At 46.3% G+C, this 17474-nt stretch overlaps 1 protein-coding gene across 2 annotated transcripts in view; it reads left to right on the forward strand.

Annotated features, from left to right (window-relative positions):
- The window catches only part of LOC111153217 (talin 2), a 194397-nt gene that overhangs the window by 92847 nt on the left and 84076 nt on the right, over positions 1 to 17474 (forward strand). For both annotated transcript variants that reach the window (XM_022512104.1, XM_022512103.1), the window contains exons 30-34: positions 4509 to 4602; positions 6529 to 6618; positions 8859 to 8981; positions 10355 to 10498; positions 12143 to 12304. In XM_022512104.1, the coding sequence (XP_022367812.1) occupies positions 4509 to 4602; positions 6529 to 6618; positions 8859 to 8981; positions 10355 to 10498; positions 12143 to 12304 (613 nt within the window). The remainder of the gene's footprint in view (positions 1 to 4508; positions 4603 to 6528; positions 6619 to 8858; positions 8982 to 10354; positions 10499 to 12142; positions 12305 to 17474) is intronic.

Consider the following 17474-nt stretch of genomic DNA (forward strand, 5'->3'; position numbering starts at 1 on the left):
ACACACACACACACACACACACACACACACCCCATGCTCCCCTCATTCCATCTGGACGCTGCAGCAGCCCTGCACGTGAGCGCCCTTGGCGTTGAGCAGCTGGGATCTGACTGCCGTTGTCCTGATCTTCAGTCCCACTGCCCTCCCTATTCCTGGGACAGCCCAGCCCTGCCTCTGTTTTATGTGGCTGTCCCCAAAGGCCCCACAGATGCCATTGTGGGGACCTAGACTTGGACCAGTGCAGGCCTGCCCTGCTCCTATGTCCACAGACTTAAATCCTTTGTTCTTGATGGTCTCCATGATTCTTCCTGCTTTGAGAAAAAAGACTGATCTCTGGAGAAGCAGCTGAGTATCCCCTTTCCCTCTGCTCTTCATTCTGCATCGGAGCCCAGGTACACGAGGAGCCCAGTCCTTTGGTTTCTGATGCTGAGTGGGGACGAAGTCATTTTCCGTTCAGTGCCCAGCTTGTTCCTGTGTAAGTACTGAGCTCTGACTCCCTTCTGAAGACTTGGGTGGAGCTGGAGACCCTTTGTCAACTATTCCTCAGCTTTTTCCCTGGCCAGGGGCTGGTCCAGTGCTCCCTGAACTTCGTCAAAGAAATGGAAAACCAGGTCGCATTGGAAGAAGGAGGGAGCGTCCTACCTCTGAGCAGCTCCCCTGTACCACTGCTCACGCACAGTCACGCTGACCAGAAGGACTCCCTGGCTGAGACTTCACGGCCCTGGCTCCCACTGCCATCGTTGGGACACAGCCAGTTTCTCTGCTGCTGCTTTCCTGTCCCCTGAGGCTTTCTTAGAACTTTGCAGGCGATTCCTCTTCCTGGGCTGTCCTTTGTTTTGAGGTTCCTGCCAGCCAGGCGTCCTCCTGTCTCCAGAGACAGTGAAAAGGGATGACCCAGCAAGCAGTTCTTTGACACTGTGACACAGAAAAATATAAACTAGTCCATCTGTTAGTCTCTTCTAGAATGTTCTCTTCCCTTTATCCAAACCAGGATCTCACTGACTTCTCCGATTGTTGCAGTCCATATCGAGCTCTCCCTTCTGTGCAGAACCCATGCCCTCCATCTGTGCTCCCTGTGAGCCTAGAGCATCTGGCCTCTCAGAGGTTCGGGAGCCTGTCTGACGTGCTCCCGTCTTCACCGCTTCCTTTGGCTTACCTTCTGTGTGTCTTACCTGTTCATTATCCTGCTTCCCCAGCCAGGCTGCAATAACTTTGCTTTCCTAAAGAGACAAACTATGTTGCCATACCTTGTACAGAGCAGGACCCAGGGAATACGCACGGGTGAAATTCAGGGTGAATTTTTTGCCTGCCTAAAGACGCTCTCCCTTGAGGAAGGGAGGTACCTGATATTGGTGTTTTCCCTGCCAAGCTCCTTATCAGACGATCTGAGCTTCATAGGTTATCAGAAGCACAAATTGGTTGATTTTCCTCTCACACCCTGGCCCATCTCCCTCTCTATTGAGACTATCCCTCCAGAGCTCCCAAACTAGTTGAATCAATTCAGTCAGTATCTCTGAACACTAAACAATGTGTAGGTTAGAAATCCTTTTATTTTTTAAGATCCAAGGTTATAGGTTCCAATGTTTTCTAAAAAAAAAAAAATTGAGAGTGGCTGGATATGCCTAGATAAAGAATGAAACACAAGAAAACACTACTTCTAGACAGGAGAATTATGGTTGTTTAACTTTTTTGTATTAAAAAAATAAACTTATGTGGCTTTAGTCATTTTTTAAAAAGTGGAAAAATATTTTTAAACTGCTGTTCAGTCCTATTTAGATTCATATAGAACAGAGGGAGGATGCTGCTATTTTTGGCCCTCTGTGACAATGTAAGTTGGCTAAATCATAATTTTTTATTGGATTTATTGAAATGTTTTTATTTAAAAATAAAATCACTTTAAAAAATGCTATAACTCTAACTTTTTGGCATGTCATTCTGTCATTTTTTTCTGAGCATATATATGTTGAATTTTACAGCTGTGGGCTCCTACAGTTTATCCTGTTTTGTAGATTTTGTTAACAGTGAAGCATGAATATTCTTCTCTGTTAGGAATGCTATGTAATGCATTATGACTTTTAATAGGCACCCAGAATCCCACTGTAGGCTATCCATTCAGTCAGTCAGTCCTCTGTCATTCCGTATTTGAGTTGCTTCTAATCCTTTTTTTTACAACTAGTATAGTTTGAAGCATAAAAATACTATTTTTCATTGTCAAGTCTATGTAAACCCCTTGCCTCTGGGCCACTTATTTTGTTATTGGGCTCTCCATTCCAGACTCTGAAATGAGTTATGAGGATAAATTATACCTAAATACTGCTCCCTAAATCATGGATCAGTATTACCCCAGTGACTCATTCAGACCTCAGTCCTGTGCTTTTACTTTTATGATTATCCTACCACAAACCACTAGTCTGTTGGGGTTTCTTACCCCAAGTTTTTTAATTTGAAAAATTTTCACATCTAAAAAAACAGATAAAAGACGAGGACAATAAGTAGTTATATATTCTCTGGATTCCCCAATTGACAGTTGTTAATGGACAAATCTTTACATAAAAACAAGGTTTTTTTTTTTTTGTTTTGTTTTTTAAGTGCAGATAAACAGGTAACAGTAAAAGAAATAAGCTAAAGGGAACGCTTGTGTGGTACATGGAAATACCCTCCATGTGATCACGTTGTCACTGTTAAGGGTATTCTACGCACTTCGTTCCGCTCACGCCTGCCAGCCTGTCCACTCGGGGGTGTGTCTGGAAGCCTACCACCCAGAACATGGCTCTGGACTCTGAGGGACCCATCTGGAGAACACGTCATAGAGCACACCCTCCAAGATGCCCAGAGTTAGAGACTGTCCTGTTCTTTGGGTTTTTACTGTTTTGCTTCCCACCACAGAGAACCCAGTGCTCCTGTATGAAACCTTCGTTAAGCACTTCCCCCCTGCCCCAAACAAATGAATCACTAGAGTCAATCTTACAACAGCTATTTTGGGATTCTTTTTTGAGTTCAGGGATGTTTTTTCTTCTTCCCATCCGCCCTAGCTAAATTTAAAATTCAAAGCAGTATCTCCTCATCAAGTAATTAAGCTGATTGCCTTTGTACATTGACAACATCATTTTCCATCTAATTTTATATTCTGTGGGAAGCTGCAAAGCAGTTTAATAAAATGAGATGTCTCTTATATTAGGCAGTGCTAATGATTAACAGCAAGTGTGCTCTAGTTTGTTTTTGTTTGTTTTAAGTTGAGGGTTAGCTGCCGTGGTTAGTAACTATGAATAGAATTTAGGAACCTGCCAGAGTGTAGATGGGTCATGACCATTCAGAAAAATGGCTGTGGGTCCGGCTTTGGAGGCAGGTAGTCATGGCTTCGAGTGTTGTTTTTGCTACTTACTTGAGCATCCATTTAGGGAATTCTCTCCTATCTCTGCTTCTTTCATTGCTAAAACACAAGGGTATTCAATTTTAAGATTTAATATGAGCATGGTATTGGGAAAGGATTAGACACATAGGTCAACGGAATGGAGTCCAGAAGTAGACCCACATAAATATGGCCCAGGGATTGTCGACAAAGTTACAAAAGCAGTGCAGCGTCAAAAGAATGACCTTTTAAATGGAAGGTGCTAGAATGATCGGGCTTACCACAAAAGCCACCCCAACGCCCCACACAAAAAGAACCTGGACCCATATTTCACACCTTATAAAAAAAACTAACTCAGAACGGGCCATGACTTTCTAAATGAACCATGGCCTGACTGAAGCAGGAGTTAAGCAGAGGCTGCTCGGGAGAGGTGGAATCCGTGCCAATGGAGAAAAAATGCTGAGCTGCTTCTCAGGTGCTAAGAACAGAAACACGTATAAAATCATGAGTCTCTAATTCCTATTAATGTTAAAGAAAAGAGCTGTTTTAAAGAATAATTTGGAGATAACTTCTAGGAACTAGCGAATCATGTAGGATTTCATAAAAAGCCAAGATTTTAAAATCATGAACGCAGTTTACTGGTTGTATGGCTGCTATCTTTTGTTGTTGTTGTTTTTGTTTTTGTTTTGTTTTTTGTTGTGTTTTTTTGCCTGCTATGTTTTAAAATATAGAAAACAATCCCAGCTATACAAAGGCTATCCAAAATAGCCTCGGATCATCTTATCTCTTATGGGCTGCTAATGAAGAATATTTAGAAACAGTGTTAATACGATCTCTTTGCTATTTGCAACTTTGCTGTGAATTCTCTCCTATGAATATATTAAAAGGTAGTTCTACTTTCCTAAAAGAACCATTAGGACACTTTAAAGGGAAATCAGATGAGTAATCACAGGCAGCGTGGGGACGCGCATTCTTTCTTCGCTGGTTGTGGTTTATTTTAGGTTATTCAGAGCCTTGGCGAAGAGCTCTCACCGGGTCCCCAGCCTTTATACTGAATTCCATGTATTTCTGGCGAACCTACGAAATATTGTTGGGGAAATTACTGTTGATCTTTATAAACTAAAACAAAACAAAAGCCCTCTGTCCATGTCTGTTACAGAGCTGTGACCGAGAGCATCAATCAGCTGATCACGCTGTGCACCCAGCAAGCTCCAGGCCAGAAGGAATGTGATAATGCCTTGCGGGAGCTCGAGGTAAGCCCCGAGAGAAGCTGCTAGGGATTGACCATGGTGCGACTCTCTGTCCTTTCCAGACAAGGTCAATTTCTTCTCCTCTGTTCTTGCCTCATGGCCTTCCTGAAAGACGACAGAGGCCGAGGTTTCAATCCCAAATGGTGAGGAATTCAAGAAAAATTAGATTTCATGGCATTATCATCTCTGCTTCCCCTTTTTCCACTAGGATGACAGTTACTTTGTTTAAAGGACTCGACTTCAAATAGGGAAGCGGCCTGGGCATAGGCTGAAGATGAGCCATTTCTACCTAGTTTTGGAGTCATTATGTGGGCATGGTTGGGAGAAGCCGGGGTAGATGTTACTGTTGAGTAAAAATTATTTTCCGGTATGTTTTATTTTAGTCACTATAGGGGGCACGTGAGTGGAAACCCCAGGAATAACACTTACCACACTGTCAAGGCAACTGTGAGACCCCTAGTGACCCAGAACACAGTGTAGGTGCTTCACAATTTGTATTCATACTTAGGGTTTATTTATAACGGAAAATTCATCTACACCCCTAGGATGTATGCGGGTAAACAGACAACCAATGCTCCCACTTGTACGTAGAGCAGTCCTAACCAGTGCGGGTTATGTTGAAATGGCCAACTAGATCTCTCAGAGGATATGGGTTGGTTGAACCCAATGTACCTTTAGTTTTCTGGATGATGAGCACAGGAATACCCTCCCTGCCACAGGGGGTCTGATTGCAGCTTCTGAAGGGTTTGATTAAGGCCCAGTCTGCTGGTGGCAGTTGGCCAGTGAGTGCAGCTGGAGGTGAGAAGAGGCTTGTTACCTGAGGACTAAAGCATCCCGAAAACGATGGAGCCTATTTCCTACGTTGGGTTAATTACCATCCTATCCCGCTCTGTTCACATTCACAAACACGATACGTACACTTTTGGTCTAAATCAGATTGGCCCAGATACAAACACTCTGCCCTTTGACAGTATGCTTGGTTGCCAAAATTATGACTCTTTCAGGACTGCTGTTACCAAAACAATTTTGATTGTGTGAAGAGTGGGGGGACGTTCTTCAATGAAATGAACTCCTTCATGCTGCCCTCTTTCCTGGGATCTCAGTAACTCAGCACTTCCCCCATGACCCCGCCCACCCCCAATCCTTGGTAACTCCAGTGGATGTGTCTTTTTTGTTGGCTGTGCCTCCAAAGGCTGTTGGGTCCGAATGTACATTCTCAACCACGGGGAAGGAGGTTGGATGGCTCTATCCCAGACTTGGCTCCCCTGGAAAATTCCCTCATACGTGACTGTCAGAGATTACTACAACATGAGAAGTAGAGGTGATTTTCAGTGGACTGGAGACAAAGGGAGCAAGCCCTGTGCCCTGCTTCTTGGTGGATTCCTACATAGGAGTGAATATTTTCTATACATTTTGAATTAAAAACGAATGAACCATCCAGGTAGGAAGTTTGGGGGAGTGACCTTTTTTCATGCCTATGTGATAAAAGCCTCCAGAATTGAAAACTGAAGGTTCTCCTCATCAGGTAGAAATGAGTTAATGAGTCCTTGAAATGTCAGCTCCTTTGAGTTCCTGAGAACTTGTGCTAATTGACCATTGCCTTGAATTCGCTTTTAGATTTTTCTTAAGGAAAAAAAAAAATCTCTCCCTTTTGTGGATACCATGTTTCTCCTTCAAGTCTGTGAACAGGACTCTCCTCTCCATCCAAGCTCACCTGAGACATCCTCTTCCGTACCATCAGTGTTGTGTTGCTAACAAGAAATCTAAAGTCGCATGTAAAACCACCTAAATTCCTCTCAAGAATGTGAATAAATGAATGATCATGCCCAGAATCCTATATGCAGACGGGAAGTCGACAGTTGGTATTTTACATGGAAATTTCTCTTGTTCTGTAACGCTTGCTTTTTAAATTGTGTTTTCCTTCTGTAGACAGTCAAGGGGATGTTGGACAATCCTAATGAACCCGTGAGTGACCTCTCTTACTTTGACTGCATTGAGAGTGTGATGGAAAACTCCAAGGTAAGCCTGTCTGTGCTGGTAACACTCCTCCTCATTGTGGGTTACAGTCTAAGCATGTTCTTTGTCAACCTGCCTGTGGCCTCTCTGTGTGGTTGCATATATTACAAAGCTTGATGGTAGAGCCCTTTGCACAGGTGCTCCTCAAACTTGACCATGCATCAGAATCACTTAGGGGTCTTGTGAAACACAGATGGCTGGACCTTACCCTTGAGTTTCTGATTCAGTAGATCAGAGGTGGGGCTGAGATTGTACATTTCTGACAGGTCCCCAGGTTCCTGCCGATGCAGTCCAGAAGGAATGCTTAGAGATACACTGCTTATACTACATCGTAGATGGGTCTCACTGTGAATTAAATCTTGGATTTCTTTTACTTAGGACTGAATTGCAAGGGAAAGCCTGTCAGTGACCTTGGCTTTCATGAGACCCCACCCCCCCGCCTTGTGTGTGCTTCCGACCATCCATTTATGACATCATTCTCAAGGGAATTGAGCAATGGGACGTTCTTTTGGGAGGTTGGAAGAGTAGGAAAATCTAAATATTGCAATGGTTTCTGTCTCCACCCCCTTCCACATCTTAACCTAACTCAGTGACATCTTATTTCTTCTTATTTACTTTGATGTGGGTAGCAGTTGGGGGTGGGAGGCTAAAAAGATTTCTTAATGGAGCAATAATGATTTTTTTTAAAGTGGAGAAGTACGAACCTATGATGGCAATATCAAAGTTGTTGAGGTTGCTTCCAAACTGGATTAGAATAAAATATAAGGGAGACGCGCGGATAAGGAGCAGTCGCCAGTTACCAAGTCTGTCCTTGGAGCGCAAGTCCATGTTTGTCCACATCACTCTGACATCAGCTTTGGGGACACAGCTATGTCGGTGATGTCAAGAGGGGCATGTCTTGCACTGGGATAAGACTAGAATTTCCTCTTTCCAGCACTGTTGATGGAACTCTGGATTCCCTAAGGGTGCATGAGTCTTAGACACTTAGATCCACAGAAACTCTTCCTTCTTAAAGAGGGAGGCAGGGTGATAGAAAGGACAGTACTGTGCATACAGATACCTTCTAACTTCTCTGGTTTTCAAGTCTTCATATGCTCTGGACTGTGCTGTATATCTAAGCAATTTTAGGGAATTTTTTTTCCCCATCCAAGATAGTGTATTAATGAAGAATTCTGTATTGGCAATGCCATAGTCTTTCTAAAGGGCTATGTTCAGCATCTTCCATTCCATCCTCAGTGACCCTGGGAAGTAGGACCAGGACCTGCCCTTTTGGGGCATGGTGAGGCTCATAGAAGACAGAACACCAGCTGTGGGGCAGGTGTCCTGCCCCTGCCCATGTGACCTTCTCTGTGACCTTGTGTAGAGTGCTCAACCTCTTTGGGTTGGGTTCTGAATATTAAAGTCCCTTTTGGCTGTTATTTTAAAGACATCTGGAGAAAAATTTCGGTGATGTTTTCTGAGAAAACATCGGTGATTTTCAAAATACGGGGAAATGCTTACAAAATTCAGGAAATTGTGTTCAGATCACCTATCTATCTATCTATATATATATATATACACAAACTTTTTAAAAAGACATATTTACATTTTACTGTCAATAAGTAAATGAATAATATCAGTGAGGCTGTGTCTTCTGTCTTCTGGGGTGTGACTATCTGCAGTTCAGTGTATATATATATGATTTTTATATTCTGGGAATTGACAGGTCTCACTTGAAACCATTCACCTGTGGGATGCCCTTTATAGGTTTTACTTTATTGGTCTGTATAGATGAACTGTACCTCTTTGAGATCTGGATAACTTTTTTCTTTTTTTAAGAAAAAGAGATCAAGCAGGGCAGCGCAGTGGGGGAGGGGGGATAAAGTGGGCAGGGCAGAGAGAGAGAGAGGGAGAAAATTCCAAGCAGACTCCATGCTGGGGGTGGGGGTGCCCGATGCAGGGCTGGATCTCCCCACCCTGAGATCATGACCTGAGCCGAAATCAAGAGTCAGATGCTTAACCAACTGAGCCACCAAGGCATCTCAAGATATAGATAACTTTTAGATGAAAGGCTCATTGTTTCATTATTCATTTCTCTCTGTGGAATAGAAATGATAAAGTTCCCTTAAATCTCCTCTTAATGCAAATAAAGAAAAATAATGGCAGATAGTGTAAGTTAAGTGGCCTTGAATGTTGAAGTTAGAAGTGTAGCACCCTTTGAAGAAATGCTGGTTCATGAATGTCACTGGTTCGTGGTTTTGCAGGTCCTGGGCGAGTCGATGGCAGGGATCTCACAGAACGCCAAGACCGGGGACCTCCCTGCCTTTGGGGAGTGTGTGGGGATTGCGTCCAAGGCCCTCTGCGGGCTGACAGAGGCTGCAGCCCAGGTAAGGGACTGGAGCCCAGGCCCCCTCATGCAGGCCTTCCAGCCTTAAGGCCTGGGTCCTCTGCCTCTGTCCTGTGCTCCAGTGAGGATACCCAGAGGATCCGTCCCTGCAGGATGCATGGGGTAGCTCCACCGGCAGCCCCTTCCCCAACCACTATCCTAGAAACCATGGTAAAGGTTTCTGCATTGGCTGGGGCATTTCAGCATAGCACCAGCCAGTAACCCTCCAGGAGCAGAGCAGCCTGGTGAGCGTAGTGAGACACTGAATGCTGAAGGCCCAGCTTTAAGTGTTCAGAGGCAAGATTGGGGTGGGGTTTTTTATGCTTTGTTTTGGTTTTTTTTTTTAAGACCACTTTTAGGGAGGAGTTGTTTTCAGGGGAAAAAATGAGTATTACATAATTGACGTTCCTCCTGAGGCTTTAAAACTGCAAAAATCTTAGTCATGCTCTTTTTAGGATCAGAGGGAGAAAAAATTGGAAACCATCCTGCAGAGACATGACTGGGCATGTTCCTGGCTTTGCTTCTACTGTCCTGTGCATCTATAGTAATGATTGGGCTCATGGAACTGATAATTCAAAAATTATCGGCATTTACCTTGAAGGATTTATCATTTGACAGCTACCTTGAGGCTGGAAAATTTTAATGAGCTGAAGGGAAACATCCCTAGTTTGGGGGATGAAATTATCCTTATCTCATCCCTCAAATCTCATGGGAAATGACTTAAGATTAAAATTCCCCTTACCAATTTCGTTTTCTCCCTGTGATTTGACTGTCCAGATGGTTAAAAGAGAAGAACTTCTCTTAGAACCTCTTGTCCTCTTAGAGACCAAATAGTGCTGGAGTTGTTTTGTTTTGTTTTGTTTTGTTTCCTGAGCCGTCTTACTCCTTCTCCTTATTCCTGGATATACTGGCCTGAACAATAAGGATGTGGTTGGCTATGAGATGAGAAACTTCCATTCATAGCAGGCTCCAGGGTTGACCGACCCACCGGGTCCATGCCTTTGGTCACCACCCCCTTTTTTCTGCCTCTCCCATCTGCCAGCCTAAGAGTCAGCCTCACACTGAGACTGGGTACCCTCATGGTGCTAAGAAGGCTGTCAGAGCACACAGGGCTGCATCCATCCTTGTTCAGGCCCACGGGAAAGCTTCTTGGGGCTTTCTTCAGAACAGGGAGATTTTGTTCCCAGAAGCCTGAGGGAGACTCTGCCACAATCCGCCTGTCTGTCTTTAAATCCTTACCGGTGAGAGAACCCTGACCAACCTACACCAGGGAGCTGCTGAGAATACGGCCTGCACACTGCTGGGCTGTCATTCCCAACAGGCTCATCTGGGAGCATGGAGAGTCTGAACTGCGCTTTCCTCCTCCCTTTCCAGGCTGCATACCTGGTGGGCATCTCTGATCCAAATAGCCAGGCGGGTCACCAGGGCCTCGTGGACCCCATCCAGTTTGCCAGGGCTAACCAGGCTATCCAGATGGCCTGCCAGAACCTGGTGGACCCCGGCAGCAGCCCGTCACAGGTAACCACGGGGCGAGGGTGTGAGGTCTGTGAGTGCTTCAGCTCCCATAGGGGGATTGTGGGAGACTATGAAGAATTAGGGAAGAATACCATTCTTCCCAATCTTGCAAAGCCAGCTCAATGCAGCCCTGTGGATAACAGCTTGAGGGGGGATATTGCAAAATGTGGTGAACGTGGCAATGTGCCAGTGCTTTGAAATGAGGTGCTGGTGGGCAGTAGGATGAAGTCATCGCTGGGAGATTCACCAGGAGTCTCATGATTTCATTCGGGTCAGAGGATGTAGGTGGAGGGCTTGTTCTGCGCTCAGCACTAAGGGCCAACACAAGTTAGACCTGATCTCCTCTATGCCCTGGCTCTTCCTCCGTTGGATAAAGCTTGGAAGGTGGGGTGTTCAGGCTATGATGACAGCACCCGAGATGCACAGAGGAACATGTGATGAGCTCTGTACAGGGCTGTCAAGGTTCACTGCACAGAGACGGAGGCCCCAAGTCAGGCCTCAGAGTCTGGGCAGAATCCAAAGTGCCAGAAAGACCCACAGAGGCATTTCAGAACTAGACAGTATGTGTGCGACACTCCATTTCTGAGTGGCATGACATCCCAGTGACTTACTCAAGCAGCGTGTGCTAAAAGGAACGGGAACCGGCCCATAGGGCTACCAGAGGCAGCCTGTGAGTGCCACGTCCACCGTGAACCCCGAGCCCAATGTTCTTCCAGCAGGAGGAGGACCCAAGTTAAGGAGGCAACACAGGGACTATCAGACCTACCCAGGAGCCTGAGAGCGGGCATGGAAGATGTCAGGGCACCTGACGTTCCTGCCTGTCCAGTTAAGGGCAAGGGAGTGTTACCAGCCTCAGCAAAGTGGATCAGGGGAATTCAAGAGAGTGTTGGGGTGGGGGTGGGGCCCAGGAGATGCCTGACCCAGACCCCCGACTCGGGCGCCCAACCCCCTGTGGATGAGCAAGGAGCTGTTGCACCTTGATGTCTCTTTTCCTCCTCTAGACATGGACTCCAGGGTGGTGGCCATGAACTGCATGTGGCCACTGAGCACTTAAAATGTAGCCAGTCCAAACTGTGATGGGCTCCAGGTGTAAAATGCACCCTGGAATTTGAAGACTTGGTGTGATTAGAAAAGATAGTAAAATCTCAGTATTCTGAAGCTGATTACCTGGTAGAATGAAATATTTTCAATATATCGAGTTAAATAATCTTAAGTTACTTAAATTTATTTCTCTTGTTTCTCTACTTACTTCAGTGTGGCTACTAGCAAATCTAAAATTTCACATGTCATTCACACCGTCCTTCGGTCAGGCTGTGCTGGCCTCGACCCTGGAGCGAATGCCTCCCGGTGGGGGTCCTGAAGCAGGGCCGCTGCCTCTCCCGTCAGGCTCTCTGGAGCCCAGCCCTGTTGCGCTACTCCAGCAGCACCTCCTTATCTTTTGTTTATTCTCTCTTGCTGAGCCATCCTGCCCCCTGCTTTCCTAGTGTGGCTTTGGGGTGGCAGAGCTAGATACACATGGCCTAATCACATGGGCCCTGGATAGGTGAGCTGAAGAGGGATCCGGGGCTCAGGACGGGGGTAGAGTCCTCTGACCTGGACCCTGCTGCACTGAGCATGCGTGCCCCAACCCAGCTCCATGCCTTGTAGGTTCTGTCGGCGGCCACGATCGTCGCCAAACACACCTCGGCCCTGTGCAACGCCTGCCGCATCGCATCGTCCAAGACAGCCAACCCAGTGGCCAAGAGGCACTTTGTCCAGTCAGCCAAGGAGGTCGCCAACAGCACTGCCAACCTAGTGAAGACCATCAAGGTAGGTCACGGAACAGAGGTCTTAGTGATCCCTGTGTCCCCTGTGGCACGGGGGAAAGAAGGGTGCAGGATTTAAGCTCTGCTCTCCCAAGACTTTTGTCTCCTGAAGCCTGACTCCTGACTGAAGTCCGTGAGGAGGAGTCCTTTTCTGATGGAGATAATTACCATGAAAATCCAACAGCCTTGGTCTCCACTAACCCTCTTAGCTGGGGTGGGGGGATGGACGGTGGTTGCCAAATTCTGTACATGAGAAGCTGAGGGGCAGAAATGTGGAAGAGGTTGGCTGTGAGGCATCTCTTGGCACGGTGTTTGGAGACAGACACCCTATGTGACAGACACCCTATGTTTACTAGACGGTCCGCTGCCATGGGGTGGATTGGAGCACCTTTGCTCTAGGGAATTGCTGGTAGGGGGTCTGCCATTGTCGGTAGATAGAGCTGGACCTAGAGAGAAGGTGGAGGGGAAAAGGGAATGGGAAATTGTGGAGAAATCACCTTAAAAAATCCATTTCATCTATCCTATGATTTCCGTTTCTGCTTATAGCTGTTTGAATGTTTGAAAGAGAGCATCTGTTTTTTTCAAATAGAGCACCCCATGTTTATACCATGTTCTAGGCCATGGGCTGGTTGAGGGAGGAACAGGGGCAGGGTACCCTTCTGAGGAAGCGACTGCAGTGGCAGGCCTGGAGTATGATAAAGCCACAAATCCAGTGTGCCCCAAGCAGGGATCACAAGGGGGGAACAAGCAGCAGCTGTGCAGCTGACCTTGCAGGGAAATAGCCCCAGGCAGAGTCCAGAACCCCCTTCCAAGCCTCCAAAGAAGTCTGTCATGGAAGGCAGGCTCCCAACTCTGTGGACACCCAGAGAGGAGAAGGCAAAGCCAATGGCGGGGACACGCTTATTTAAGGATGGTCACATTCACTGAGATAGGACAACCTGCTTTGTTGCCAGGCCAGCCCTGGAGTAACGGGACTTCTCCTGTCCTCTCCAAAGGACATGATACTACACACATCATTTTCCTCACATGTCATTTTCCTCACACTTTCCTCAGAACCACTTGAACCTTGTGGAGAAATCCATCCTCAGGCCGGGCCAGGCAGAAGCAAAGGGGAGAACTCGCAGCCCAGCAGCTGCTGGAAGCTGGTGGGGGGGAGCGCAGGCCCGTTAGCCCCATCTGCACTTCCTTACCGCTTCAACAAAGAGCCTTAAGAAAGTAAAGCCTGCCTATTTGAAGACAATAATAAGACAGGTTGGAAATAAATTAAAGCCAGTGAGCAGGTGCCCCTGGGATCCTGGTGGCAGCTCACCTTAATTACCGCCATAGTGCATAGTATTCGAAATGAATGAAGCTCGCATTTTTAACTGTACAAACATACAAAACCTGTTGCAAGGTTTTGGTGCATGTTACTCCTCCGGTTCACCCAACCACCCTGTGCTTGTCACCCCCACTGTGCACTCAGGACACTAGGTACTAGCCAGTTAAGTAGCTTTCCCAAGGCACCCCAGCCAGCAAGTGAGTGGCCGGTGGGAATTCAAACCCAGATCCCAGAGCCCCTTTGCAGTCTCAATCCTCCTCTCACCCCAGCGTGGTGTTCGAATCCAGACTAACCCAGAAGAAACACCTGGGTCTGTTCACTTGCCTGCATGTCGGGGGAGGCGGGGATGAAAGACGGCGGCTGCAGGAGGGAGTGACATCGTTGACGCTTGCTGTGTCATTAGCTGACTTCAGACTTGGCCATTTTCTGATCGTTAGGAAACAGACTATATTTAGATGGACCGGGGAGGAAGAAAAGGAAGGAAAACTGTTCTATAGAAATTCCTAGAAACCTTTTTTTTTGTGCCTCCTCCTGCTCTAAGTCCTGACCTGTCTCTCTCTGATAAGATCTCCTCTTCTTTTCAGATTCTCCTCGCGGTGTCAAACCCTCTTTGCAATTCCCAGTAGCAAATGAGCTCTAGTGATGGCCTGAAAGATAGGCCTGTGCGGGAACATCAGAGGAGGGGTGCAGGGTGACCATTAGGAGGGGAAGATGAAAGCCTTGTCTCTGTGAGCTCCCTGGGAGCCAGCAGCAATGCCCGAGGAACAGAAATGAGCCCATTGCCCCTCAACTGGCTGAAATGGGCTTGGTTTTTCTATTTGCACTGGCTGGCAGGGTTCACCGGGGACAACGAGCCTTGTTTATAATCTACTAATAGGAAAATGGTACTGGTCCTTTCCCTGTAGTTCACCATCCTATATACTGAAGAGATTTCCTGTTTTAAGAAATGGTTAAGAATCCTATCATAACATATCCAGGAACAGACCTTCACGCGGGTTATCAGCACCACTAGAATGTGTCTACCTAAAAATCTTAAACCTCTACTGATAGCGTTCTTTAAAATCCCAAAGCTTGGCTCAGCAGGAATAAATACCCGCACTTTCCTCCCAGGCAGAACGTTCTAAACTCCAGCCGTGTCGGAAGCACACAGACCCCTACCCACAGTTGCCCATGGGTCACCCCACACAGGGTCGCCGGCTTTTCTTGCTTCAGTGGCTCATTACCTAGACCCGAGTCCCATGGGTGGAGTGCAGTACTATTTCCCGTGTGCACTTGCTTAGGTGGGTGCCAGGTAGAAGTTGTACAACAGCTTTTGTGTCTCTGAGAAGTGGAGGGATGGCCTTGCCGCTCTCCGCGGGGATGAAGCTCCAATTTGGGGATGGAGCATACCCAGTGTTTACCAAAGATACCAGATCAGAGCTCAGTAACTGATTTTGACTTGACTATTAAGTATGTCTGCTTGGTCATCCTTAGGTTTGGATTGGTAAAGGAGGTTTTTTTCTAGAAGAAAAAGAAAGCGGAAAACTTCTTGGGTTTCTCTTACACCGATTCTCACTGCCTTTTTCTAAGGTCAGGAGAGAAGGGAGCCAGGGGTCTTGGATTGTGGCTTGAGGCATGAGCTTGGATAGCATGCCACTTTCTGGATGTTGGTTTTATCATCTAGAATGTTGGGGATTTGGAACTACAGTCCCAAGTCTTTAAGATCTTATGGTCCCTTCCAACTCCCCAAAGTCTGTGGATCTGATTGTGGTACCCATGCAGAAATTGTTTCTCCTAGACTCCTGTGAGATTCTGCTAAGGGAACATTCAAAGGAGCTGGCCCAGGGGTCCAGAGGATCCTTGTCCTAACGGGCTCCCAGCATTTGGCTAATTGAATTTACCCCTCCATTGTTGTAGCTGCTATGCTGGACATTCTGTGACAGGGGATGTCTACATAAAAACTCCCATGTAGACCTGAAATGTCACCAGTGAGCAGATTGGCATATTCAGTTTACCTGGGTGGCTCAACCATCCCTAAAGCGGAAGCAGCATTCAGAAATGACATAGTATCTCCATAAGCCATCCTTTCTGATGCTAAGTGCTACCTCTAGTGGAAACAGCTTTTCCTTTTTTGAAAATGAACAGAAGTGGTTGCTGTAGCTCAGTGTTCTGTTCCATGTTATTCAAGATGCTGTGCCATGAATAGCCATGCACTGCGGGATACATGGCTTTAGTGCCCAGACTCAAAAATATATATCCTTTCTTCAACTATTGGCACAGTTCATGAAACTGCACAATTGGAAAACCGTTCCTTGGGATTTACCTCAGCTAATCCTCTTTTCATTTTGAAGAAGTTCAAGTAAAGTTGGTGGCTCAACCAGATGCCTGCCTTCCTAAGAGGCTGAGAGGGTTGTAGAAAGTAGGAAAGAGGATGGGAGGAGTCTGGGGAGGTAAGAACAGGAGGAAGGAACAGCACAAAGGGGAGGCTTGTCATCTTCCATTGAGCTAGAAGCCACCTCATCCCATCTGAATGGGGTGTGATTGGCCACTGGTGCAGCTAGGATTTGAGTTCCTTTGACACTGAAGTCCATTGCTGCCATCTTCCTGCTGTGCTGGGGCCACCCCTGTTGGGTTCCTGCTGGGTAGCACCCACGCTGTCTCCCAGTGTATTCGCAGATTGCTCTGAAGCCTGGTGGGGCCTGACCTCACGGAGTCAATGACATTGATGATGCAGCACGATTTGAGGACTAGACACAGTGTGGGTCACAGGTGCTAACTTCACATTTACTAAGCATGTGAATGGCAGTTAGAACGGAGGCCATACGTGTGAGCAAGAAATAGCCTGTAGGGTTGCCGTTGGGTTGAAAGAATGGCAGAATTGGTGAGGTTAGAGGAGAGGTCAGTGTCTACAGTTGAGCAGAGGCATGCCATGCATGGTATTAGTGAAGATGGGAAATGAGCCAGGCTCGTAGGAATTCCTCTGAAAAATATTAGTGCAGCGGGATGTGTAATTATTGTCCCGAGCTGCCAAAGCTTGATCGGAATGTAGTTGTTATTCAGAAATAGCTTTTAAAGCATACGTGCCTGCCTACTCTTGCCTTCCTGAAAAATAGAAACGCTTTCATCTCGGATCTGGTTTGTTTCAGAATGCTGGGGCCTCTGGTTTTTTGTTCACTAATTGTCTAAATTGGCTTTTACATATTGCTCATAACAGTTGAATTAAAAGTTTAATTGGTCATTTAGCAGGGAAATTTATATTCTTCCACAGATATAACTGCCTTCTCGAATGTAGCCCTTTGCTGGGAGGAAGGGATGCTATATCCATGTCACAGGCTGTAGGTTCTAACAGTCTTGTTCTTCAGGAGATGGGGTCTGGGGTTGGGGAACCTCAGGTCCAAGTGTTAGCCCCCTGCTAGGCAGCCTTTCATGAACCACAGGCTGTGTTCCTGGATTCTCCTCGTCTCGGTCATTAATCAGCAATCTGACTGATCACTCAGTGCCCTTGTGTTCCTTTGCTACTATTTATTTAAAAAGCTATTGAAGCACAAGATGGATAGACAAAAACACACATCATACGTGTAGATCTCAGTAAACTAAAGTTGAATACACATAGGTAACTATAGCCAGATCAAGAACTAGAACATGACCGGCCCCCAAAAGCCTCCTTTGGACCCCTTAGTCTTACCTGCTCTGAAGGGTGACCTGACTGCTAACATCTTAAATTAGTTTCACCTCTTTTTGGACTTGGTGTAAATGGAATCTTACATTAGGTACATTTTTATGTCTGGCTTCTGTAAATACTATGTTTATGGGATTTGTCCATATTGTTCGGGATAGTTCTAGTCCATTCCTTCCCAATGGATTCCACTTTGTTCAT

Source organism: Enhydra lutris, unplaced genomic scaffold (assembly GCF_002288905.1).
Source record: "Enhydra lutris kenyoni isolate GAN:26980312 unplaced genomic scaffold, ASM228890v2 scaffoldscaffold31, whole genome shotgun sequence".
NCBI classification, from domain to species: domain Eukaryota; kingdom Metazoa; phylum Chordata; class Mammalia; order Carnivora; family Mustelidae; genus Enhydra; species Enhydra lutris.